General features: G+C 47.9%; 1 protein-coding gene across 5 annotated transcripts in view; it reads right to left on the bottom strand.

The window, feature by feature from the left end:
* The window catches only part of SEMA5B (semaphorin 5B), a 367047-nt gene that overhangs the window by 86652 nt on the left and 252835 nt on the right, over nt 1-27560 (bottom strand). For all 5 annotated transcript variants that reach the window (XM_050917005.1, XM_050917004.1, XM_050917001.1 and 2 more), the window contains exon 6: nt 13516-13578. In XM_050917005.1, coding sequence (XP_050772962.1) covers nt 13516-13578 — 63 coding nt within the window. The remainder of the gene's footprint in view (nt 1-13515; nt 13579-27560) is intronic.

Here is a 27560-nt window from a genome sequence, read left to right as displayed (position 1 = left end):
GTATTTAAAAAAAAAAAGGAATAAGAATTTATATGGAGAAAAAAACATCTAGAGTTTAAACAGCAAGGATTTATTCCATGTGTTTTGGAAGGCATAAAAACTTCCATGCTTCAGGGTTTCAACTAGCCTCTAATCAAAGGGGCTGAAGGAGCTAAGAAAAAACCTTCCCTGTGGGCAGGTTATTCCATAGCTACTACTGAAAGGTTTCTTGGATCTTTCCTTTGAAGCAGCTGTTACTGGTGCTGTAACAGTCAAGATACGAGACTGGATGGATCATTGGCCTGAGGCTTGGTCTACACTAGAAAATTAGGTCCATTTAACTACATTGGTCAGGGATGCAAAAAATACATATCCTTGAGTGGCTTTGTTAAGCCAACCTAAATGCTTGTCCTGCCGGCACAGCGTGTCTTCACCAGACGCACGACAGCAGTGCAGCGCAGTAGTGTAGACTTGCCCCAAGTCTCTGCATAGACAACGCTAAATCAATGGAAGAATTCTTCCATTGAACTAGCGACTGCCTCTTTGGGAGGTGGGTTATCTACACCGACGGGAGATTCCATCCTGTCGGCGTAAGTAGTGTTTACATTGAAGCGCCGCAGCTGCAGTGTTTTAAGTGACGACAAGCCTTCAGTTAATATGGTAATTCCTACATTCCTACCCTCCCAAGTGAGGCAATGGAAGCCACATTGCCTGAGTCATTTAAAAGTAGATCAGAGCAAATACTGAAGAATACACAGTGGGGAGAGACTCTGCATGGCAGGTACGAGGGGATGGACTCTAGACTGGCCTTGGCTGGTATTTCTTCTTTAATTCTATGATTCAGTATTTTCCACTGTAACTTACACATTACTGTCAAAGACTCATGGCTCTATCTATGGCATTGATTGAATGCAGGGGAAACATTTCTTGATAGGGATGGGAATTTGGGAATTTCCACTGCACCAGGGTTTGCTTCAGTTCCCACTTACAGCTCTATACATTTAAAGACATTGTTCACAGCCCTCTCAGCTGCAGGGACAGTGAACACGAGTGCATTCAGCTGCAGAGGGCTCGACTGTGCCTCCCGTGGGTCTGGGTTTGCCTGGAGCAGAAAACACACTGCGCTCCAGGGGAGAAGCCCTGACGGGATGAAATTCTGGCTGGTAACAGTGTGGCAGAGGCCTTGGAGGCACGTCCATTTCTACTCACGTGTAACAGATATAGCCAGCAGGGTGCAGCCATCCCAGTGCGAACGGCCAGCCCTCCCCAGGCATGCCCCTTAGAAGTTCTATGGCACTGCCAGCAAGACCCAACCAGGTCATCCCTGCTCGCGTGGGTGAGTGGTGAAGTGGGAAGGGAAAGGGCTTCCGTGACACCTTGGTGATTTGCCACCCTGTGTCAGCAACTATGATCAGCCCTGACAAATTCACTACACCGACCACATTGCTGTCATAGCATTTATCCATCAAGATGACATCAAATGAAAGCTTAGATCCTAGTGGCGTGACCTATGTACGAGTAATACGTTAGTAGTTGCCTGTACTACTCCTGAGGGTATTCTGTGCCGAAAAATTAAAAATTCTGCACCAAGAAAAAGACGGTTACTCACCTTTGTAACTGTTGTTCTTCGAGATGTGTTGCTCATATCCATTCCAATTAAGTGTGTGCGCACCGCGTGCACATTCGTCGGAGACTTTTTACCCTAGCAACACGTGGTGGGCCGGCAGGTCGCCCCCTGGAGTGGTGCCGGTATGGCGCCTGATATATACCCTTGCCAACCCATCCGCTCCTCAGTTCCTTCTTGCTGGCTACTCCGACAGAGGGGAAGGAGGGCGGGTTTGGAATGGATATGAGCAACACATCTCAAAGAACAACAGTTACAAAGGTGAATAACCGTCTTTTCTTCTTCGAGTGCTTGCTCATATCCATTCCAGTTAGGTGATTTCCAAGCCTTACCTAGGTGGTGGGGTCGGAGCAAGACGTTGCGGAACGTAAGACCACTGAGCCGAAGGCGGCATCGTCTCTAGACTGTTGGACGAATGCGTAGTGCGATGCAAACGTATGGATGGAAGACCAGGTGGCCGCGCGGCAGATGTCCTGTATGGGAACATGGGCCAAGAACGCGGCAGATGAGGCTTGAGCCCGGGTAGAGTGGGCAGTGAGATGGCCCGCCTGAGCATGAGCCAAGTCATAGCAAGCCCGAATACAGGATGTCACCCAAGATGCAATACGCTGTGAGGAGATTGTCATGCCCTTCATACGTTCCGACACCGCCACAAATAGCTGAGGTGAGCGCCAGAAGGGCTTGGTCCTCTCGATGTAGAAGGCGAGAGCCCTTTGGACATCCAAAGTATGGAGCTGTTGCTCTCGTCACGATGAATGCGGCTTTGGACAAAAGACTGGCAGGAAGATGTCCTGGTTAACGTGAAAGGCGGAGATGACATTAGGGAGGAATGCCGGGTGCGGTCGCAGCTGTACCTTGTCCTTATGGAACACAGTATAGGGAGGATCCACAGTCAGTGCACGAAGCTCTGAGACTCGTCTAGCCGAGGTGATAGCGACTAGGAAAGCTGTTTTCCAGGACAAGTACAGCAGCGAGCATGTGGCCAAAGGCTCAAAAGGGGGCCCCATGAGTCTGGCTAAGACGAGGTTCAGGTCCCAGGTAGGGGTAGGCTGTTTGACCTGTGGGTATAGTCGCTCCAAGCCCTTGAGGAATCTGGAAACCATAGGGTGGGAAAAAAAGGAACTGCCAGCTTCCCCCGGATGGAAGGTGGATATAGCCACAAGATGTACTCGCAGAGAGGAGATCGCCAACCCCTGCTGTTTGAGAGACCACACGTAGTCCAGGATAGCGGGGACTAATGCAGAATGCGGAGAATGGCCGTGCTGGTTACACCAGTGGCAGAAGGGCTTCCATTTTGCGAGGTATGTCGAGCGCGTGGAGGGCTTCCTGCTCCCCAACAACACCTGCTGTACTGTGGCGGAAGAGCGCAACTCCGACTGGTTTAACCAGACAGGAGCCATGCAGTCAGATGAAGGGACTGCAGGTCCAGATGGTGCATCCTGCCGAAGTCTTGTGTGATCAGGTCCGGCCAGAGCGGCAGGGGAATTGGGTCTGCCAAGGACAGGTCGAGCAGCATGGTGTACCAGGGCTGCCTCGGCCAAGCCGGAGCGATCAGGATGAGGCGAGCTCTGTCCCTTCGGAGCTTGAGCAGGACTCGGTGGACGAGAGGGAATGGTGGGAAGGTGTAACAGAGGCAGCCCGTCCACGGAATCAGGAATGCGTCCGACAAAGCGCCCGGGAAGCGACCCTGTAGGGAGCAGAACACCTGGCATTTCCTGTTCATTCTGGATGCAAACAGGTCTATGTGGGGAAAGCCCCACCTCCGGAAAATCGAATGGAGAACGTCCGGACGGATGGACCTGCTCAGGTGATCTGCGAGGATGTTCCATACCCCCGGGAGAAAGGAGGCCACTAGATGTATGGAGTGGGCTATGCAGAAGTCCCACAGCCGTATCGCTTCCTGACACAAAGGGGAGGACCGTGTCCCAGCCTGCTTGTTGATGTAATACATGGCCGTTGTGTTGTCCGTGAACACTGCAACACAACGGCCATGTAGATGGCGCTGAAACGCTTGGCATGCCAGCCGGACCGCTCTCAGCTCTCGCACATTGATGTGGAACGTCAGCTCCCGGGGTGACCAAAGGCCTTGGGTACGCAGGAGCCCTAGGTAGGCACCCCAGCCCAGCGAGGATGCGTCCGTTGTCAGGGACACGGAGGGCTGGGGGTGGTGAAACGGCAGGCCCGCACACACTTGGGATGATGTCTTCCACCAGTCGAGGGAGCCTAGAACATCCAGTGGAATTGTCAGGATAATGTCTATGGCATCCCTGCCCAGCCGATAGACCGAAGCGAGCCAGGTTTGCAGAGGGCGCATTCGCAGTCTGGCATGCCTTGTGACGAAAGTGCATGCAGCCATGTGCCCCAGGAGAGCAAGGCAAGTACGAGCAGAGGTGGTTGGAAAGCTCTGAAGACTTTCGACAAGGGAGACTATGGCTTGAAACTGGTGCAGGGGCAAACTGGCCGTTGCAAGGTTGGAGTCCAGCATTGCCCCGATAAATTCTATCCTCTGCGTAGGCACCAGGGTGGACTTGTCCAAATTGATGATCAAGCCTAGACGCATAAACAGCTCCCTGATGATGGCGACATGGCTGATCACTTGTGCCTCTGAAGTCCCTCGGATAAGCCAGTCGTCAAGGTAAGGGAAGACGTGTATTCGACGACTGCGCAGGGAAGCAGCGATGACCGCCATACACTTCGTGAAGACCCGAGGGGCCGAGGAAAGACCAAAGGGAAGGACAGTAAACTGGTAGTGACCCTGATTTACCACAAAGCACAGATACCTCCTGTGCGGGGGATAAATTGCAATGGGGAAATATGCGTCCTTCATGTCAAGAGCGGTGTACCAATCTCCGGGATCCAGGGAAGGAATGATGGTTCCTAGGGATACCATGCGGAACTTGAACTTTTTGATGAGTTTGTTCAGTCTTCGCAGGTCCAGGATGGACCAGAGGCCCCCTTTTGTCTTGGGGATTAAGAAATATCGGGAATACAACCCCTTGCCCTTTAACTCCTCCGGTATCTCCTCTATAGCTCCAGTCGAGAGGAGCTTGCGAACCTCCTGAAGTTGCTCGTGAGCGGGGTCCCTGAAGAGGGACGAGGAGGGGGGGTGGGAGGGAGGGGGAGAAATAAACTGAAGACAGTATCCAAGCTCCACCGTACGTAGGACCCAACGATCTGAGGTCAGCTGGTACCACGCCGGAAGGAACGGGGAAAGGCGGTTGTAAAAGTGAAGAGGATCCAGGGAGGGAATTGGTACACTCCTCTCGGGCGCACCCTCAAAAGTTTGCTTTGGGTCCCGGTGGTGGTTTGGTGGGACTGGAATTGTTGCACCCTTGAGGTCCAGACTGACGTCTGCGGGCAGTACAGCCTCGTCTTCGGGCAAGATCCTGTCTTGGCCGAGGCAGGGGGTAAGGGCGCTGAGGTTGGGAGCGGAAGGACCATCTCTGAGTCTGGGGTGTATGCATTCCCAGCGAACGCATATAACCCGGTTGTCGTTCAGACTCTGTATCTGGGGTCTGTCTTTTGCAAGAATAGACCTTGTCCATCGAATGGCAAGTCTTGAATGGTGTATTGTAGCTCAGGCAGTAGGCCGGACACTTGCAACCAAGATATGCGACGCACAGCTATGCCAGAGGAGACCGTTCTGGCTGCAGAGTCAGCGGCATCTAACGAGGCTTGTAATGAGGTTCTCACGACCCTCTTCCCTTCCTCTAGGAGATCTGTAAACTCCTGATGGGAGTCCTGGTGAACCAACTCGGTAAAATTGCCGACAGCTTCCCAGGTGTTATAGCTGTAGCGGCTTAAGAGGGCCTGTTGGTTAGCCCCATGGAGCTGAAGGCCTCCAGCAGAGTATATTTTCCGGCCCAGCAAATCCATGCGCCTGGCCTCCCTAGATTTTGGGCCGGGGGCTTGTTGGCCGTGGTGCTCCCGTTCATTGACTGATTGTACCACCAACGAGCAGTGGGCGGGGTGCACGTAGAGGTACTCATACCCCTTAGAAGGCATCATGTATTTTCGTTCTACTCCCCTGGCTGTGGGTAGGATGGAAGCCAGGGACTGCCAGATGGTGTCTGCTCTGGCTTGGATCGATCTGATGAAGGGGAGGGCCACCCTGGTCGGTGCTTCCACCCATAATATACTAACCACCGGGTCCTCCACCTCAGGAAATTCCTCTACAGGAAGATTTATATTCTGGGCAACACGCCGCAGAAGATCCTGGTGCGCTCGAAGGTCAATTGGCGGGGGCCCCAATGATGATGTGCCCACTACCACCTCATTCGGGGAAGAGGAGGATGACAACCCAGGGATGAATGGGTCTTGGACTGACGCCTCGTCCTGGGGGACCTCCGTCTCCGGAACATCATGCTGCTCAGTTGCATGTGCAGAGTCTTCCTCCGTACCAGCATGGGGAGGTCTGCTAACTGTGGCCTCTGGTGCACGGTGCTCCGAGTGGCCGGAGCGTGCTGGGCCCATTGGCTCGCCCTGGGCTTGGTGATAGGCCCAAGGTGTCCAAAAAGACCATTGAGGTAGTCCATGGTCCGGGTGGGCCTGTGCATCTGAACCCCCGTAGGAGGCGCTGTCCGCGTGAGAGGAGGCGGACAGGTGACGCGACGGCCAAGGAGGAGCTGAAGTTGATTGGGCCAGGTCTCTGCACCCATAGAGCTCATCTCTGAGCGGTACCGGCGAATGGTACCGGGAACTGTGGCGGTATCGGGAGCGGGACCGGGACTGGGACTTGCTACCAGTGCGGTGCCGGGAGGTCGACCAGTGCCTTATATCGTCGTACCGGGATCGGTTGCGATAAGTACGTCGGTGCTGCGATCAGGACCGGTGCCGAGAGTATCACGACGGCGACTGGGATCTCGAGTGGTGCCGTGAGTACGACCGGTTCCATGGAGAATGGTACCGGGACTGCAAGCGGTGCCGGGATTGGGAGCGATGTCGAGGCCAAGAGCGATTAGGTCCCACGCCGCGGAGAAGGTCTCCGGCGTGGAGGGCGCGACGAGCTCAACCACAGCGCGTGCTGGGAAGCTGGTAGGCACTGGACTCAACGGCTCCTGTGAAGCCGGAACCGATGGTGTGGAGACAAGCGGTGCCGCGGCAGTTGACGGTGCCAGGTGGTCCGTCTTGGATATACGCTCCAACTGCGGTGTAGCTGTAGGTGCCGCAGGAGCCTTGTGCTTCTTGCTCCTCGGGGAGAGGGAGCGGTGCCGGCTGGAGGGTTGGGCCGGTGAAGGGTGGGGACGAGGAGCCTTTATCGGTGCCGGGCAGTCTGGTGCGGAAGAGGCACTTGGTCCCGGTGCCGGAGTCGGTGCCAAGGATGGAGGAGTTAAAGCTGCCTCCATCAAAAGTTGTTTCAGGCGAATGTCCCGCTCTCTCTTTGTCCGGGGCTTGAATGCCTTGCAGATTCGGCACTTGTCCGCAAGGTGGGATTCGCCTAGGCACTTTAAACAGGAGTCGTGAGGATCTCCTGTGGGCATCGGCCGATGACAGGCCATGCAAGGCTTGAAGCCCGGTGAACCGGGCATGGGCCCCGGTACCGGGGGAGGAGGAAGGGAGAGCCCCTGATCCTCTTTAACTATAAACACAACTATAAGAACAATTAATTTAAATACTAACTAGAACTACAGTAAAAGAACTATATACACGATACCATACAAACGAGCGAATCGCTAGGGAGATGGAGAACAGCTAAGCCGCGCTCCACTGTTCCAATGACAGACACGGGCGGTAAGAAGGAACTGAGGAGCGGATGGGCCGGCAGGGGTATATATCAGGCGCCATACCGGAGCCACTCCAGGGGGCAACCTGCCGGCCCACCGAGTGTTGCTAGGGTAAAAAGTCTCCGACGAACGTGCACACGGCGCACACACACCTAATTGGAATGGATATGAGCAAGCACTCGAAGAACTAAAAATTCTGTGCACAATATTTTATAGTTCTGCCAATTTTATTTGTCAAATAAATGTGGAGACTCCAGCCTGGCACTGGGGAGCACAGACCACTGGCTACATAGAGGTGGGAAATCACTGTGCAGCTACCCCCTCCGTGATACGGACTCAGCGGTGAGGCTGCACCCAACCCTGACACAGCGCAAGGACCAGGTCTGCCCCAGAAACACCCCAGGATCCTGCCCCTCTGCGCCAGGTGCACCAGGTGTCGGCAGGCAGGCTCAGCAAGGCAGGATCCAAGTGTGGAGGGGCTTAGTGTGGGGGGATCCGGGTGTGGGTTGAGAGGGTTCTCTGTGGGGCAATCTGCGTGCAGGCGGCTCAGTGGGGGATCCGGGTGTGTGAAGGGGGATCTGGATGCACAGCGGCTTGTTGGGATGTTCTGGGTGCAACGGTAATGGGACTCTGCAGAGAGGTCCAGGGGAAGATGGTTGGGGCTCAGCAGAGGGGTGTGGGTTTGTGGGAGATAGAGCTCAGCAGGGTGGTCTGGGTGTTGGGGACTTAATGAGGGCATTCAGATGCTGGGGAAATGGAGCTCAATTGGGTGGGGATCCAGGTGCAGCTGGTTGGGGCTCAGTGGGGGGGGATCCAGATGCGGGTGGCTCATTGGGTGGTCCAGGTGCACGGGAAGTGGGGCTCATCAGAGACCGTTGTGGGTGTGGGTGGGGGGGGGGATGAGGCTCGGCGGGAGGGTTTGAGTATGAGGCGGATCTGGATGCACAGGTGTTAGGCAGATGGGGAAGCAGCTCCTTGTACAGTGATCCCTCCTCTTGCAGCTGAGGAGTGATGGGTGCAGGAAGCACCGAGGGGGGGAAGGAAGGAGATTTGCAGAGCTTCCTATAGCTAGGGGAGAAATCTGGGGGTGGGTTTGACATGGCCTTGGATGCTGTTCAGGAGAAGAGGAAGTCCAATCCTCCCTAGCTCAGCTGGGACTAGCAGCTGAGCCCGGCCCAGAGTAGGAGCCACCAGCCGGGTCTTCCCCAATCCCACCCCCAGCCCCACAGTGATTTACCACTCTGCCAGCTGCCCTGGGAATCTGAAACAAACTGCTTGGGGAGGGTTGCATGACCGCTCTTGTGGCTTCCCTTTGCTTCCCCATCAGAAAGTCATTTTTTCTGTGGGGAAGCAAAAAAAATCTGTGGGGGACATAAATTCTGCACATGTGTGGTGGTGAAGAATTTCCCTAGGAGTAATGAACGTTCCAAAAGTATGTTTAAACTATGTAAGCAGGCCAGGATTGATAAACACGTTTTTCCCAGACAAAGGAATGTTGATTTACCTCTGTGCCTAGGTCTCAGATGCAAATTAAGCACGGTAAGCCAAACCGAATGGGAATATATTTGCATCTAAGGTATACAAGAAGATCAAGTTAACCAGAGGATGGGAAAGATGCATGGTGTCAGCATACCGCAGCACAAGCAGCAGGGGAGAAGAAGCTTATCTGGAGGCACTCTTCAAAAGGATCCATTTCAAAGAATTACCGGACTATAAAAAGGAAAAAGAACCATTTTGCTATCCATCACTGAGGGAGCAGAAAGAACAGTGATGTTTGCATTAATTAAAGTTGGATTCTGGCCCAGGGACAAGGCTAGTGACACTGAAGCTGCTTTAGGTGAGTAACTTTAGTTAGACAAGAATTGTAGCCTGCTAAAGGTGTATTTAGTCTCTTAAAAGGCTGCTACACTTTTGTTTTAACTGTACCCAATTCTGTTTCCACTATCCCTATTCAGTATCAATTAAATCTCTGTTGTTTCGTAATAAACTTATTCTTGGTTTTATTATAAATTCATCTCAGTGTTGCATATTAAGAGAAGTGTAAATGCTCCGCTAAACCAAACAGGCTGGTGTGTACACTTTCTCTTTGGAGGCAGCAAACTTGGTTATTTCTGTAAGTGTCCAGTGACGGGCTGGATGCTACAGGAGAACGCTCTTCAAGAGGGCTCAGAGTGCACTGAGATGAACTGCAAGACGAAAAAACGGCTGGAAGAGCTTCTGAGGAGATTGAGTGGCTAACAGACTGGAGTGACAGGGAGCTGTCTCTCTCTAACTGAGGCAGGGGGGTAACAAGGTGATTTATAATCCTGAGTACCTTGAGAAAGTGTCACAGCTTCTTTTGGCCTCTTCTCCTTCTGGGGCATCAGCACTGAAGTTCACAATCTCTCCCCCTTCCATTTACATCATCCCCCCCAAGAAGAATCTAAGCACAATCCCAGACCTACTGGCTGAGCTGGATTGACTTGGGTCACCTTCACTAGCCAGAGGAGATCCCAGTTGAGTGACCCAAGACTCTCCTCTTTTACACATGCTCCTTCACTCTACAGCACTCCCAGCCTAAAGGAGCACCAATAGCAATGAACTGAGCCCGTCTCTTCCCTATGGCACTGAGGTACAGAGCATTAACCAGCAAACTATACACTGCTCTTTCCAAAGCCATTTCATTTTAGGCTGCTGCAAACAGATTTAATTTATTTGCTGCAGTCCACCCCTTTTTTTAAAAATCATCCTCTTGCAGGCTTCCGAGCACTGTTATTAATATGCTTTCAGATATTTATATTTATTTCCTTAGACAACCAATTCCATTAATCAGCTTAGCCTGCATCCCAGCCAAGCTGTCTTTCTTTGGCATGCAGCAGATACCAAGCAGGATTTCCTAATGATTTTCCAGCCAGTTTTATTCCAGTTGACCTCATATCAAAAACTTGGGGATCAATCCTGCACTGCCAACTTAACAAGGGTAGAAGGAACGCAGGATCGAGTCACTGGAAAAATTATAACAAGGGGCAAATCCGGACTCATCTCCATTTATCTATATCCATCTATCTAGTATTTATATGGCCCCTATCATATCTGGTTCGTGGCCTTCCCAGTGGGTGGAGAGGACCCAGGGTGAAATGGAACTAACAGGACACACCCTCTGCACAGCATAGGAATCAGCTTGCAGAGCACATTCTCTTGTAGCAGCAGAGCCACTCCACAGCCAAGGATAGCAGATTCCAGCCCCTCGCATACAGGGCTACCTGCACCAAGCCCCTGTATCTGGGCTCAGCAGACTGGCCCCTAAATGCACGAGAGGAATAAAAGCATATTGCTGATCAAGCATACAAAGAATGCCACGGTAGGATTCCTTCTAGTTGGACTTTTAATCAGGTGCTTCCCTCAGTAAGATTTATTGCTCCCCAATCACTATTAGCTTCTTGTCTCTCTTTTTCTTTCTGACCCCTGTATTACTGACAGCCATACAGCCTGGGACTCTCACAGCTGTACACTTCAGGCAGCCTCCACCGAAGTTTTCCCGCCCAATCCACTCAGACCCTACCGGGAAGGCATGCCAATTTGGAGAGCTAAAAATAATTCAGCATTCACCCCAGAGCAACGTGTTCGGAGCGCTGCCAGTCTCTGTGTCCTATGCAAAATGACCAGTGGTGGGGTCTGATTGTTATGCAACCAGACAGGAAACTCAGTTAATCACAGACCAAAAAACATTGAATGCTGAGCTCCACACTAGTGATAATGAACACATCTTTGACCCAATGGGGTCGCTTCTCCCCATGCCCCACCCTGTTACTCATGCTAGCCACACTCTCAAATGTGACTGTGACGGTACCTCCCACAACGCTTTATGGAAATATGCTTAGAATGTGTTTTATGCTACATATGCCATGTAACATATCTCAAAGGTTATGATCTGCTGAATCTATTAATCCTATTTGTATGCATGTATCATTTTTGTATTCAAAGCTGAATACAAGTAATTCAGACCCTGGGTCTTTGTTGGAACAGACGGGCGTGTCTAGCTCAGCAAGATAGGGTGCTGGGGCCCTGAACTGGCAGGGAAAGCAGGGGCAGAAGTAGTCTTGGCACACTGGGTGGCAGTTCCCAAGAGGGTTTCTGCGATCCAAACCGTCACAGTGACATCACTTGAAAGACAGGGAAAGAGGCAGCACAGTGTTACATGATGCACTGCCACCCAATAAGGTGACATTTTAAGATGCTGGTTTTAACCTGCAATCCTGAAGGGGCTTGGACCTGAGTAAGCACCCAGCCTCATGCAGTAGGTGGTCAGGTGTAGGGTTACTACTACAGTTAATGTTATTAGGCAATATACAAGCAGCTCACCATCTAGCTTGTTAACATTTGATCCGTGACTGGTATTCTTAGGCTGAAGCTCCAGGCACAATGGCAAGATTTTCTAACCTACCCGAGTGATCTGATTTAGAGTCTCAATTGCCATGAAAATGAATGGCATTTGGGCACTGTAATCCCTTAGGTGGCTTTTAAAACCCCTCCCTGAAAAGTACAAAAAAATAAATATATGTTTGGACGGGGGAAATAAAGCAGACAGGTCAAGTAACTTAGCCCTGGCTATGGGATAATTGATGTCCAGAACTCTTGGCTCTGTCTCTTTGATGCCCATTATTGCAGTATCTGAGCATTTCATAATCTTCAGTGTATGTATCTTCACAACAGCCCTGTGAGGTAGGGCAGGGCTAATATCCCCATCATACAGACAGGGACAAAGACGCTAAGTTATTTGTCACATAGAAAGACTGATGGAGCAAGGAATTGAACCCAGCGCTCCTGAGTCCCAAATTAGCACCATAAACCACTGGACCATCTTTCCTTCCTCCTGCCTAGCTGCAGGTGTTGTTGTGAGACCACTAGGCAACACCTATCTGCTTTCAGTGCTTCTAATAGTTCAGTGTCACTCTAACTATTGTCTCTGAGAACGGTAAGATGGATTCAAGACATATCTGCAAACAAAGGCCAAGCGCATGCACTAAGGTCCTCTAAGTTATGGCTCAAAATGAGTTTGAACTCAACTTTTCAGAACATTATCCTCTTGTGAAATGTTTGTCAAACTCTTTGCCGTATGATCTGCAGGGACAGAGCAGGCAGCAAAAAACCAGACTCACAAACCACTGATTTCCACTGACATGATGTTAAAAAGAGAAAAGTGAAATTATCATGAAATGTGTTCAGTTGAGTGCATGGGAATCTCACACTGGGTTGCTCTGTGGCTTGACAAAATAATGCTTGGTTATAAATTCAAGTACTTAATGAACAATAGAATGTCATTTTACTCTTGCACATTCCACAGTGGGTGGTGATAGTGAAATGTTCACGTCAGTGCATATATTATAAAATGTAAGTACAGAAGATTTCAGATTCAACTTACAACAGTTCCCAGTGTCTTGATTTTTTAAATTCTCTCCCATCTTGTTTTTTTGTTTGTACAGCACCTAGCACAATGAGGCCTATAGGTGCTATTGTAATACAGTAATAACAATTTCAAACACCCTGAAGTTCCCAGCTTTCAGATCTGGGGGTTTGTTTGGGCTTCTTAAGACGACAGTGGCCATTTGCAAATTGTGGGTGCGGATCTGAGCTTGAATCAAAAACACCCACAAATTCAGTTGTGCTGGAATCCAAGCTCTTTACAGGGACTGTTTTTGGTTTGAATTGCATTCTAGGAAGGTGGACCTATCTTATAAAGAATGCTGCCACGTCCCTGATGTAGAGAATTGTTTTGTGTCATCAGATTAAACAATGCTGTTTGAGTGAATTATACCAGGACATGTGCTTGTCTGCAAATTAAAGCTGAATGCAAACCGACATGGCTGAGATCCAGAATCTGTCTCACAAAAGCGTAAGTTGACCTGATCAGTCTCAGCTATACAATAAATGTTACTCCTGGTCTGCCACCATTCTGCTCTCTGATTTGTCACAAATTATTCCCCTTCCAGCAGTGAATTACCTTCAAATCTCATGCAGAGCAGGTCTAATAACTAGAACAGAGGGCCTTTCAAATGGCTGGTTCTATGTAGCTTACGCATTTGTTGTGGGGGCTCGAAAACCCTGCAGATTTACAAACTCGAGCGGGTGTCAGATGTTCCCTGCATGTATTTCCAAGGGTGTGAAGCAAATAATTTAACTGCAGCCTCTTTGTGCCAAAGCAAAACTTACCTCAGTTTTTCCTTTACTCTGACAGGACCTCCTAGTGTCTTCATCTGAGCCCCATTCTGTTGCCTGGGAAACCAAAATGTACAAGTCACATGATAATAGTGTGAACTATTGCTTCTTGGCTAACCCACATCTGGAAACTCAAAGAAACAAGAGCAAGCATCTCAAGTCAATTTATGCAGTGCAATTTGCAGCAGGCACTGGGACAGTAAACATAATGTCATATATATCATTCTTCTTGTGCTCACAGCGCAAACAAATGATAAATAGATGAACCGTCCAGAGGTTGAGGCAACTAACCCTTTAACAGAGAACAGATTTTAATTTGCATGTAAATACATCATCTGATTATAATTCAAATGGAAGGGTCCAATACACAAGCCCCATACACCAAGACTTTGCCTTTTCTAAAGATACAGTGCAGTGTAAAAGTACCAGCTTTAAGCACTAAATGGAACAACAACAACAATCCTTACAGCAAAGTTATAGGTATTCAACAATAATTTTGCACAAATTTGTAGTTTTCTTAAAAGCTCCTCTGAGACAATCACCCTATTACTGAAACCTAGTGTTAATCACACTGCAAAATCAGTTGGATAAGATGAGAAATGGAGGGATATCTTGGCAAGGGAATATGGGGGAAAGAGACCTTCAGGTGATTGTACAGCTAAAGAAGTGTGGAGTGCTTGGACCAGATCCTTAGCTTATCCTTAGTGTAAAATGGCTATGCTCAGTGCTTAAATTCAGCTGGAGCTGTCCAGAGCAGAGCTCCGGTAAATATTTTTAAACCTGAGGCTGAAGCCCCGAGCATCTGGGGGGCTCAGCACCCTGAATGCAGGGGGAATGGGGGCTCCAGGAAATACTATATGATAATTTAAGCCCTGGCTATATTGCATTGCCAACGGTGGAGTTATGCCGATCTATACCAGCTGAGGATCTGACCCATAGGGACTGCTTTGAAAGAGGAGTCAGCAATACTGTATCAAACAGAGCAACTTCCAGCTTTAAAAAGTACCAACATCAGAGCCAGCTGTTTACCACTGTCTCAATTTTTCCCCCTTTAAGCATTTTTTAAAAATAAATAAATTCAAACAAATATTCTTAGTTTTAATAACAGGCAGTGAAAACACACAGACATGCATACTGCACATTGCTCTGAGTGCTAGCAAAATAGCCCTTCTAACAAGATTGGATTGTAAGGTTCAGATATAGATCCAAACTCCCCTAAAGGAGACAGAGATTTGGTGTGGTTTTTTTCCCAGCTCATAACAAAGATTGGTAATAGCAGCAAAGTTTGGTCTAGAACTGAACTTTCCCCCAACTTTCTGACTGCTGCCAATCTTTTAATACTGGGAGTTTCCAGAAATTGTCCCCTTGACACAAGATGAACCCAGGTTGCCATGGGAGGCAGAGGAGTGCCTGCAGAAAAGAGGGGAGCTATTATTAGTTTTCCCAATTCAACAAAATACACTTGCACATAATCACAACCAACAACGATGGTAGCACCACCCAGTAAGCACATTTATATTAAGCAGCACCTTGTAGGGAAGTGTTTGGGACTGTTTATATATTGATCCTGAAAACTGTGCTTTATATATTATCATCAGAGCACTCCATTCAACCTGGAGAGCTAAAAGTGTGTGTGTACGTGTGTGAGCACGAGAGAGACACAACAAGGCACTGGAATATGGAGGGAATGGGGGGTGAACTTTTCCTGGGAATTGTTTGGGGAAATACCTGTTATTAAATTCAAGTCAGCCCATTCCAAAAACCAACCATTTGCTCTACACAAGTATTTTATGAGCTTGGGGATAAGTCTGCACTAGCAGGGACAGTTTAGTAGTATCCAGATAGGGGAAAGACACCATTAGAGGTAGGGAGAAGACTCCAACAGTCCCTTCAGTCCAGATGTGAAATTTTAACTGGCAGCTCCCATCAGAGAGGTGTAACATAACAGTTAGGGCGGTTGGATTCTAGATTCTGGTTCAGTTCCATCACCACAGCCAGCTAGCTAGCTGCAATATTCTCTACTCTAAGATTAATTTTTGACAAGCTAAACAAAAACCACCACCACAACAAAAGACCACCGCCATGACACAAACTGTACAGCAAATAGTTTATTTGATAGTTTTCTTCCCATTTCAGAAACACTCAGAAGCAGCACTCTCCTTTGCAGCACCCGTTTAGCATGACAGTGCTTGGCAGGACAAAATAAAAACAAAAAGAGAAGGTGACTTACCTGTAACTGGAGGTTCTTTGAGATGGGTGGTCCCAATCTGTATTTCATTTAAGGTTATGTGCATACACCTGGAGCCAGAGCTTTTCAAGGCAGTATTGCTTGGCGATCCATGCATGCATACCCGTATTGCCTTGGGATTTCATCCTAGGTGATAAAGGGCGAGGAGGACTGGCCACACCTTCTCCACTGCAGAACTACAGACGTACAGAACCATGGCAGAGGGGTGGGCTGAAACACAGATCAGGACCACACATTTGAAGAACATCCAACTACAGGTAAGTAACCCCCTCATCTTCAAGTGATGCCCCTATTGTATTCCACAGAAAGCGATTGACAAGCAGTACCTTGAGAGGCAGAGGGTGCGAGGAAGATGGCGGAACTGTAGAACGGAGGACCGCTGCACCAAATGAGATATCCGTCGCAGAATCATGTACCAGAGCATAGTGAGAAGAAAAGGTGTGTTCTGAACTCCACATGGCCGCCTTCCATATGTCCGCAAGGGGCAGGTCGTGTAATGCCGCTGTGGCGGATGCTTGTCTTGTGGAATGGGCTCATATCCCATCTGGTGGGGAGAGCCCTGACAAGAGAGAGCAGCGCATAATGCACCCTGAGACCCTCTTACAGATTGTCTGGGTGGAAACGCCTGTCCTTTATTTCTCTCCGCAATGATGACAAATAGCTTGGGAGTCTTCTGGATCGGCTTTGTCCTTTGTAGGTAAAAGGCCAGGGCCCTACGCATCTCAAGGGAATGAAGCCGCCATTCCTCATTTGAGTTATGTGGTTTTGGAAAGAACATAGGCAGATGTATGGGTTGATTGAAGTGGAATTGGGAAACCACCTTTGGCAGAAACCTGGGATGCAGTCACAGCGAGACCTTGTCCTGATGCAATGTGGTGAAAGGGTTTTTTTTTGCCATCATGGTGGCTTCCAGCTCACCAACCATCCTCGCAAAGGTAATGGAAACAAGGAAAGTGACCTTCCTGGAGACAACAGAGAGAGTGCAGGAGGCCAGCAGTTCGAAGGGAGAGTTCATTAAAGAGGTAAGGACTTGGTTGAGATCCCATTGGCGAGTGATGGGCTGAATGTGTGGATATTTACGTAATAGGCCCTTCCAGAATTAGACAGTCAAGGGGTGGGTAAAAATTAGGGCTGTCAAGCGATTAAAAAAGTTAATTGTGATTAATTGTGCTGGTAAACAATAAGAGAATACCATTTATTTAAATGTTTTTGAATGTTTTCTATATTTTCAACGGAGTTCCGCGGTTTTCAGATGGAAGAAATACTGTAAGAGCAAGGGGATGCCCACAACTTCAGGAGCAAGACCTTGCTGTTGGGCCCAGCAGGTGAAGCATATCCATTTGGTCTGATAGAATCGCCTTGTGGAGTCCTGTCAGCTACTGGAGAGGATGTCTTGCACTGCCAATGAGCATTCTCTTGCTAATGGAGGTGTCCATCCAAAAGCCATGCTGTCGGGTGTAGTGTCAATGGATTTGGATGTCTGAGTCTGCCATTGTGTTGTGTCATCAGTTCCAGAAATGTCTGTAGTAGGAGTGGAAGTGGTTTTGACATGTGGAGAAGGCGGCGGCACCAGAACTGGTAAGGTTCAGTGATCAGAATGGTCATTGTTCTCTGCCATCGGAGTTTGGGGAGGATGTGGGGTTGGAATGGCAGTTGGGGGGGGGGGGGAAGAGAGCGTAGTTTGTCCAGTCTGACCCATCAACTACCAAACTGCTGCCCAGTAAGTGGGCACCGAGTCCTCCCCTGTTTAGTATTCGTGTGAGATGCAAAGAGATTTCTAATTGGTGTACCCCAAAGATCAAAGATGTCCGCAATCATCATGTCATGCAACTTCAATTCATGGTCAGTTGCTAAGTTCCTGCTGAGAGACTCTGCAATCACGTTCTGGGAGCCAGTCAGGTAGGCTGCTGACAAAGGATATGACATTTGTTGCACCATTCCCAGAGGCGAATCAGCTCCATACACAGCGCTGGGGACCTCATGCCCCCTTGTTTGTTTATGTAGTATACTGTGGTGGTGTTGACATGACAAAGATATGGCAATAGTGGACAGCTGGTAGGAACACACGCCATGCCTTGCGTACAGCCTGAAGTTCAAGAATATTTACGTGCACCCTGGCCTCTCGCATGGTCCAGGTGCCTTGTGTCATGTGATCTCCAGTGTGAGCACCCAGACAGAGAGTGAGGCATTGATTATGGTTGTCACAGTCAAAAAGGATAGGAAGAAGGGCATCCCAGAGCAAACTTGTATATCATCTGTCCACCACCGAAGACAACAGATGACCTCTGATAGAATGCTGAGTATAATGTCCATTGACTGGTGCACAGAGGAATAGACTCTTTGCAGCCATAAGCTGTATACAACATAGGTGCAGGTGGGCAAAGGGCATGATGTATGTGCACACTGCTATGTGCCCTAAGATGGAAAGGCAGGTCCTGACCAAGATCGAAGGGTTGGAGGTTATCAGGGACTGAATAGGGTAAAGAGTTGATTTTTCAACACTGATGCTCACTCCTAGGGAGGAGAGGAGTAGAAGTGGCTAGGATGTTAATGCTCTAGCTTCCTCTTTGGACCATGCTGCCAACAGCCAGTTGTCCAGATAGGAGAAGACAAGAATTCCCTGACATTGTAGGTGCGTCGCTACCAAGAGAAAACTTTTGTAAAAACTCATGGGGCAGTGGTAAGTCCAAACAGGAGAACCCTGAATTGCAAGTGTCGATGCCTCACTTTGAGCCTCAGGAACCTTCTGTGGGTCAGATGCATGTCAACATGGAAGTAGGTGTCTTGCATGTTGATAGCTGTAAACTATCTGCCTTTTTCTAGTGAGGGAATAATGGCTGCAAGCATGACCATACGGAACTTTGGTTTGCAAACTGAGCAAGTGAGGTGATGGAGATCCAAGTTCAGTCTTCATCCCTCTTTCTTCTTGGGTGCCAGGAAACAGCTCAAATAGTCCTCCTTTAGGGTAAAAATACTGTTGTGAGAGAATCTCTATGTGGGGGTTAGGATGGGAGATGTGGAGGAGGCGTCACCATAAACTCTATGGTGTAGCCGTGTCAAACGACGTCTAAGACCTACTTGTCTGTTGCTGCAGTTCTCCAAGCTGGTAGAAAGAGTTTGAGACAACTCCTGAAAGGTGTGGTGGATAGGAGCACTGATGTACAGAGTGGCTGACGGCACTCTAGGCACACTCAGAAATACCATTTTTGCAATGACTGAGTGCGTAGTGGGGACGTCTGAGTTGCCGGAACAGGTGGATGGGTTCTATGTATCTTAGAGTACTTCTGAGGAGGTTCATAGGCCCAATGGTGGTAGAAGTGAGGAGTTCTATAGCGTTGGACTAGTGGTGGATGACAGCATTTTATCTTTGGTGCCAGTGTGTATATGCTCAAGGATCAAAAGATGGCTCTAGAGTCCTTTAGAGAGTGTAAGAAATCATGAGTTTTCTTGTTGAAGAGGTAGGATTCATGGAAAGAAAGGTCCTTGACTGTGTTCTGCACCGCTCCAGGGAGACCTTAGGAGTGTAACCAGGATTCCCTCCTCATGGCAATTCCAATCACCAATACATGCAAGGACATGTCCGCTGAATCAACTGCAGCCTGAAGTATGGACCTGGCAACCAACTTCCCTTCCTGTATAATCTCTTGGAATCAAGTACGATCCTGCTGAGGTAGTTTATCTGCAAATTCCTCTGTCCGGCCATAGTTTATAAGTCATACTTGGCCATCAGTGCCAAGTAGTTAGAGATCTGGAACTGTAGTCCAGCCAAGGAGGCCTTTCAACAGATGAGGTCCAGTCTCTTACCCTCCCTGTCTGCTGAGATGGAGCATAGGTGTTATTGTTTGATCCGCTCTGACGCAGCCTGTATTAACAAGGAGTTAGGTGGAGGGTGTGAAAATAAAAATGCTGACCTTCTGGGGGGGAAGTAGTTCCTTTTCTCTGTCCCCTTTGGGGTCAGAACACATGTGGCCGGGGTATGCCACACAGTGCGTGCTGGTTGAAGATTGGAATCACTGATCAGTAAGGCCATACTTGTCAGTACCGATGCCTGCAGAATGTCTACTAACTGGTGCTGACTATCCTGCATCTCTTGTAGGGGGATCTCAAGAGCACTGACAGTTCTCCATAAGAGTTCTTGAAACTGAAGATAGTCATTTGCCGGGGAAGAAGGTGTCGAGACACAGCTGTGTTTGGAGACAATGAAGGGAATCTCTCCAAAACCACCAGTACCATCGGAGCCAGGCTGATTGGTGCATCATCTAACTCCGAACATCTAACACATAAAGAGTAAGACAGTGAAACAGGAGTTCTCTCGAGCCAAATGAGACTGTTCCGAAGGCAAATATTGGGGTCATGAGCTCCAAATGGCCAACTTGTTTGATCCTGCCATTGTTGTCCTCCTTGGATTTAGAGGAAAACTTATTGTCATGCATATGTGCATGCTTCTGTGGCTCACGGCTAGGCCCCAATGCAGAGTCCATACCACTAGTACCAGCAGATCCAGATGGAGTCTCTGCAGTAGAGGGAGTGCTCTTGGAGTGTTCAGGCCAATGTACAGGGGTGGAGGGTTCCCCAACCAGGATCCAACTTTGGACCCATGGCTACCTCCATGAGGTGCTTCTTGAGGCAGAGAGCTCTGCCTTCCCATACATGGGCAGGGAAGGAGAGGCAGACACTGCACCTGGAGGTGATGTGGGCTTTCCCCAAAAACAGTGAAAACAGCATTGGTGTTCATCACTGATGGAAAACAAGCGAGGGCAGGAAGCACAGACTTTGAATCCCAGCATCTTTGGCATAATCCAGTACCCAGACCTAGGGGGTAGGTGAGGAGGGAGACTGGCAGGAAAAACTGTAAAATACAATGAAAAAAACACAAAATCCTAACTACGAACAAAAATAAAAACAGTTGTGTACATTTTTTTGGAAATGTGTCACTAAAACAAGAGGTCAAGCAGAAGCTCCTACTCGGACCATGCGGTGGTGAAAAGGAACTGGGGATGTGGATGGTCTGCCCCACTTTTTTTTGCCTCGGGCGAAACCACGAGGTAATACGAGTGCACATGCCCAGACCGCCAAGCAATACTACTTTGAAAAGCTCCAGCTCCGGGGTCATGCAGCATGTGCATAACCCCACAATAGGGACCATCCCTCGAAGAAGAATATTTTTTCTTTTTTAGCAATTGATGCTGCCCCTTGGTAAATAATCTGGGCCCTTTGGGACAGCGGAAATGTAACTGAGAGCAGAATCTGGCTCTCTGTAGAAGAGCCTCCACTTTCCCCACACAAGCTCAGAGTTACTCTGCAAACACAATTCAAGTCAGGGATGTATCTGTGCTCTAAGCCATGTTTTTGGTGCTGGTTGTTTTCTTTTGTGGACAGCACTGTCCTTAGGTTCTCCCAAGTCCCCGATGAGACTGATGATAACAGAAGCCCTTGCTGATAGAACATATTATAGCAACATGTTGCCGGTGACTGCACCATTCGTCAGTTCAAGGTTCATTAGCTTCAAGAGGATAATTAAGCACTAAGGCATGTTTTATTAGGCAAGTATACACACCTCAGGTAAGCTCTGAGGCACAGGGTTGAGGACTGACTGACTCCAATGACCTCCAGTGACTCAAAGAGCATATTAAAGACCCTGCAAAGGGGAACCTGGAGCTTCTTGTCACTAATCAAAATATAGCTGCAAAACCAAAATGCTAATGTATGTTTAAGGAAAAGAATTGTACATCAGTGAATGAACATGCGCCAAGGGTCTGTCTCAAAGCCAACTGAAGTCTGGCTATTCATTCCAATGGGCTGTAAAGTGTCCCACGGAGGGCCAGGATTTTGAGCTCTCAGCCTTTTTATCACCTCTCCTTTTGGACTCAATCTGTTCTATCTGTTTATATCCCTCTGCTGGCCAGACCCCCCCCTTTTTAGCTCTGCTACCACTTCCAAGTTTCTTCTTTCATTTCTGCTGTCTTAAGCATCTTGGATTTACCCTTATTGCAAGCCTCCCTGAAAACTGCTCAGGCTTCAGTGTAAGCCTGTCCTTTCTACTTCCCTTGCAAGTCTCTCCTTTCCAGAAGCTCCTTATGAAACCTTGCTCCTCCCCTAGACACATTCAACATTTCTGCTTCAGCCAACTTTATCTTCCAGTACCTTTCAGAATCTCTTCAGTCAGTCTTTCCAAGGAGACATACGTATTCTGCGACACATTGAGTGTATAAAGCACATGTGTGTCTGGCTGACACCTGCATAAGCAATGTAATACCAAACTTTGGGAGTAAGGCACCCTTGCACTACCTGACCACAATGCATATGGCCAGCCCAGCCATGACACATTTTCTTAGCTCCGAGTAAACAAAAAAAATGTTATTTCTGTTTATTTCTCAAAGCTCTCTATGCACATTTAGCTACACTGCAAACTAACTAAGCAACAGGCTGCTACCCACTGGGCTGGAGATCATCCTGAATTCTTCACTCATTTTCTCAGCTGTCTGAGCCATTTAAGTTTCACTGCCACAGCAAACATAGACTGGACTATTTCCATACCTCCTGATATGTGTGTCAATCAGGAGAAGAACAGCAGATGCCTATGGAATGACATGGCAAGACACCAGCTCTCATGGAAAATAGAGCCCGGGTGTTAGATGACTGAAGCTGGTAGGAGGATGCAGAACAGGAGAATATGAATGTTCCTCTAGCTGCTTCCCCATCTGCCACGTGCTTATACCCGCAAGCAATATTGAGTAGTTTGAGGACAGACTGACTGGGGGCACCAGTACTTCACTCCCTGTTCCTCCTAACCCTGAGAGTTCTACCTCTTCTCACCTTCTACCTGGAGGGCTTCCAGCCTCCTCGCCCTTCCCTCTTCCTATTTCCAAACAAACTTTGTGGGGTTTCTTATTGTCAATAGTTCTGGAAACTTTGAGGACCTCATATGAAACCATGTGAGCCATATGCAGAATGAAGAAAGCCCACACCACTATAAAAGTTTGACTAATTAGTCCAAGAGTACCATCACTGCACAAAATGATGAGCATAAAAAGCATGGACAGAGTGGCCCACCCATCTGTGCAGGCTGGCACTAAAAATTCTGGCAACAGTATCTGAGGATTGATGGTGCCATTTAATGTGCTTTTCATTCATAACATTGACAGGTGCATCTGCTTCCCCTCTCGTCCACCTCTGTGACTTGTGTTCCTTTCAACACATAGTTCTTCTCCCAAAAGGTTTTTCCTTCATCCTTCTGAAGCCATGCAAGGGAGAAGGATTAATTTTCTGAGCTAGTAGGGTCATGTTTACATCATCTCAAATACATGGTGCAACAGCAGCTAAATGGAGAACACTACAAGTACCACAGAGATGAGCCACAGACACAAATCTGAACTTCCTTAAAGTTCATATTTATTCTGATTGAAAGTTTGGGTTTTGGCTGTTTAATAAGTGATAGAGGCCAGTTGTAAAGTTTGCATCCAGTTCAGAATTTATTTAACGCTGATGGATTATCTGATCTGAAAACTTTATTCTATCTTGTGCTTTCAAACTCTTTATCACTCAGCACACACTTCTCAGGGACCTTTGTAGATCCAGCTACTCAGTAACCTAGAGGTGCCACAGCAGGTATCCTCAGTATCTCCCTCTGTCATACAAATCCTGGTGACCTACGTCATGTGTGTCCTCAGACTCTGATGCAGGAGTCCCCAGCGCGGTGCCCGTGGGCGCCATGGTGCCCGCTGGGGCATCTAAGGGCGCCTGCGTACTGGCCAGCGGATGAGCATTCGCCGAAATGCTGGCAACAAGCTGCGTCATCCAGAGGTGTCGGCGCTGAAATTCTGCCAATTTTCAGTGGTATTTCAGCAGCGACGCCTTTGGATGACACTACTTGTCAGTGGCATTTTGGTGGTGATGCCTATTGACGTTGCTGGTTGTCGGCGGAATTTCAGCAAATGCTCATCCGCCGCCACGATCCTCCGTGGCTCATCGTCTGGCGCCCACCAGACAAAGAAGGCTGGGGACCACTGCTCTGATGCAACACTTTCACTGACTTCCTGGGCCAGATTTGTCTTTGGCCCAGTAACATTGATTCGCAATCTATAATTAATTTGAGATTGCATTTTAATGAAGTAGATTAAGCTGACAATAATCCCTGTGTTATACTTGGACTACAAAGATATAGTTTTTGCCCAGAACGAACTAAGGTATTTCAAAAATGGAAAGCAAAGACTATAAAAAAATATAAGTTACACTGCATATGTATTTGGTAAATGAAACCCATTTTTAATTTCTAAAGTATCTCATTACAAACCCATCCATCTGTTACCATCCTCACTTTCATTAAATATCTGTTCCATAAGAGCTGCTGACAGCCTTTCGTGCCTGCAGCTAGGCCCAGAATCATGCTGTTCTCCTCTCTTTTCATTAAGATCTTTTCTTCTTACATCTTATGTTATTTATATCTGGAGGTGACTGGAATGCACATATTGCAAACAGAAGGCCTGATTCTGCAAGATCCCGAGCATCTCCTGTAAGATCGTGAGCCCCCTCAACTCCCACAAATGTTTACAGGAATGGAAGGAGCTCAGCATGTTGCTAGATCAGGTCTACAGAGACTGCTAAAGGCAATCAATTCACAGGAATACACAGAAGGGGATTCTTCCATCTGCCCAGGAGGGAAGAGGTGATTTTGGTTCCATGCTTGTTTGATGAATGGCACCCTGAGCCCAGATTGCTAGCTCCATCAATCTGCACTTAGACTTGAACTGGCAAAGTTATTTCTCTCCCTTACGTGTCCCTTTCCAATAACCCTAAAGGGGGCTGGTACCTGCAGTTAAAATACTCCTCAGAAGAGAGAGAGACACCACCACCAAGGTAGCTTCCAATATTCCTTATTCAGCATAAACTTCTGCATTTCTTATCATTTACATTAGTAAATCTTTTTGTACTGACTTATTTTGGACCTGACCCTGCGAGGTGCAGACAGCTGTCAAATCCCCCTGACAGCAGGGAGCACAGAGGGTGCTCAATAATCCACAACAGGCACAATTAAGCAAAGCATTTAAGCATTCACTTAAACTTTAAGCATGTGTTTAAATCCATCTCCATTCAGCAAAGCATTTAAACATATGCTGAAGTCTGTTGATTTCAACAGAACTAAAGCACCTTGCTGGACAACGATGGACTTTAGCACGTGCTTAACGTTAATCACATGCTTAAGTACTTTGACGAACTGGGATCAGGGTAAAGCCCTTTAGGCAAAATGCTGCTACAGAAGCCAGCACATTTCCGCTACAAATTGCCATCATAAACCTCTTCATCCATTTAACGCCAGTCAGGAAAAGGTCAGTTCCATAAAGTGCAACATACAGATTATTGTTGTTGTGGACAAACTACTTTATAAGACCATTTCTATGCTCATAAATATTTGGTAATCTCCACAGAAGACAAATCCCACACCATCAATGACAATGCTGACCTACCGTTTATGGGGAAATCCGGTAGAGTTTAAAAGGAAATGATAAACTTTTTATTGATGTTAAATTGCAGAATTTAAAAGAAACCACCTCTACTAGATGATTCTATAGGTTGGATCAAGAAAACCCTTAAGAACGGATTTCATTTCACTCTATATAAAAGTATTCTACAAACCTGTTCCTTTTCTACATAGCCTCACTGGTTTCCTCCTCATTAAAAATTCTATTCGACTTATCCATAAAGGCCTCAGTTTTTGTCTGCTAAGGACCAGGCACATTCGCCTTGCTCTATAAACAATTATTTATCAAAATCTAACTTCTTAATAATACACAACAGAAGCTCAGTGCCCTAAAAGCCACCTCTCAAGCTCCATAGCAGTTAAATTTATTAAAACTGTGACACAAAAGGCTGATAATCAGATAGAGTTGAAGGTGAATATAACGCTGTGTCTCACTACATAGATGAGCTAAGTATTGCATGGGGTAAATTACAGAACATTGCTGCAGACTGTGATGCCTATGAGGAATGGTCATGGAATTCAGCAAATTAGTTTTTGATAGGAGCAGAAGTGGGGAGAGGAGAACTGCACTGCAGCTAATCAAATTGCTAATTGATTTCCCTTCAATGATCTCCAAATCCTTAGGATGTGATAAAATGCAAGTTGTATATTTCATTTTCAACCCAAACTAAACACACTGTATATGAGCAAAAGCCAGCATGACAACCGGGCTCTACCCCGAGTGACTGGGCTAACCATATGTGCTACAAGTCACCTGCAGACGCTGAACATTAAAATGAAACATTTAGGAGGCAGGAGGGATATGTGCTGGGAAAAAAAATCAACAGATCCAGATCACCATTAACCTGTATTAATGGGTGTATATACATTTTTCACCAGTGCAAATCAGTGTACAAGGATCAGGGCGATAGTGAATCAAGCCCTCTGATTATAACTAAAAATAAGCTATTAAAACAATGCATCTGATTCTGCTCTGACACTGGTATTAGACTTATGTAACTCTCAATTTACATCAGTAAGATCAGAATCAGACCCTATGTGTAAGTGACACTAATGGGAGGCATACACCAGTCAAGGGAAGAAAGTTCTTATTTAAGGTTTGCTCTGGATCTATGGGTGTCCTGAGGCTGAATTAAACAACCTAGCCCACAACGAGTTTTATCAAAGTCCTTGTACACTGAGAAATGGTATAGCCCCAGGTTAGCTGCTGTACAAGAGCTGTACAAATCAGCTACAACCATTCTTCCTAAATAAGTCAATAGGGACAAAGCAGGACTGACCAGACACTCAGATTAATTCTTTCTTCTTCTCCAACCGTTATTTATTTTAACCATTTTGCACCATTTATTCCTGGCAGGGCCTGTTTCCCTTCTGTGGCGGGGCAAGGCCAGATGGTTATAGAAAAATAGTGGGAGATAGATATATTAGCCCCAGGTTAAACAAATCCCTGGTACCAGGATAAGTAAATGGCAGCTGCGCCAGGTCAATGAAGACACCTAGGGCCAATTCAGATCTTTCCAGAAGGCAGTGGAGATTGCTAGGTTGATTGGGACACCTGAAGCCAATCAAGGGGTGGCTGAAACTAGTTAAAAAGCCTCCCAAGCCAGCCAGGTGGGTGTACATGTCAGGACCTGTGAGAAGTTGTGCTGAGAGACTGAGTTGTACACACCATGCTAAGTACAAGGAAGGAGGCCCTGAGGTAAAGGTGAAGTGGAGCTTGAGGAAGTGGGGGCTGCTGTGGGGAAGCAGCCCAGGGAATTGTATGTGTCTTGTTTCTAAAAGGTCAGCTACCATAGCTGATACTATTAGGGGCCCTGGGCTGCAGCCTGGAGTAGAGGGTAAGCCTGGGCTTCCCCCTTTTGCCCCCTGATTAATCACTGAGACTGGGAGACAACAGAAACTGTGCAAGAGAGGATAGCTTCTCCTCACCTCCCTTGCTGGCTTATGATGAAAATGGCTCAGTAGACTGTGACCCTTGTCTCTAGAGAGAAGGGTTAAGGGGAGGGTCACAGTGTGGGGCTGCCCAGAGGAGGGGCAAGTAGAGCAATTTGCCCTGGACCCTGCAGGGGCCCCCACAAGAATTTTTCAGGGCCCCTGGAGTGGGGCCCTTCACTCACTCTGGGGGCCCTGGAAAACTCTTGTGGGGCCCAGGCCCCCAGAGCTTCTTCCGCTCCAGGTTTTCGGCTACAATTTGGCAGCAGGGGGTCCTTCTGCCCTGGGACCCACCGCCAAAGTGCTGGGTCTTTGGTAGCAATGTGATGGTGGGGGGCCCCTGCTATTGAAGATCCCAGGCCCCTGAATCCTCTGGGTGGC

The sequence above is a fragment of the Gopherus flavomarginatus genome, chromosome 10 (assembly GCF_025201925.1).
Source record: "Gopherus flavomarginatus isolate rGopFla2 chromosome 10, rGopFla2.mat.asm, whole genome shotgun sequence".
NCBI lineage: Eukaryota > Metazoa > Chordata > Testudines > Testudinidae > Gopherus > Gopherus flavomarginatus.
The sequence above is the reverse complement of the archived record's forward strand: the minus strand, read 5'-3'. Positions and strand labels throughout refer to the sequence as shown.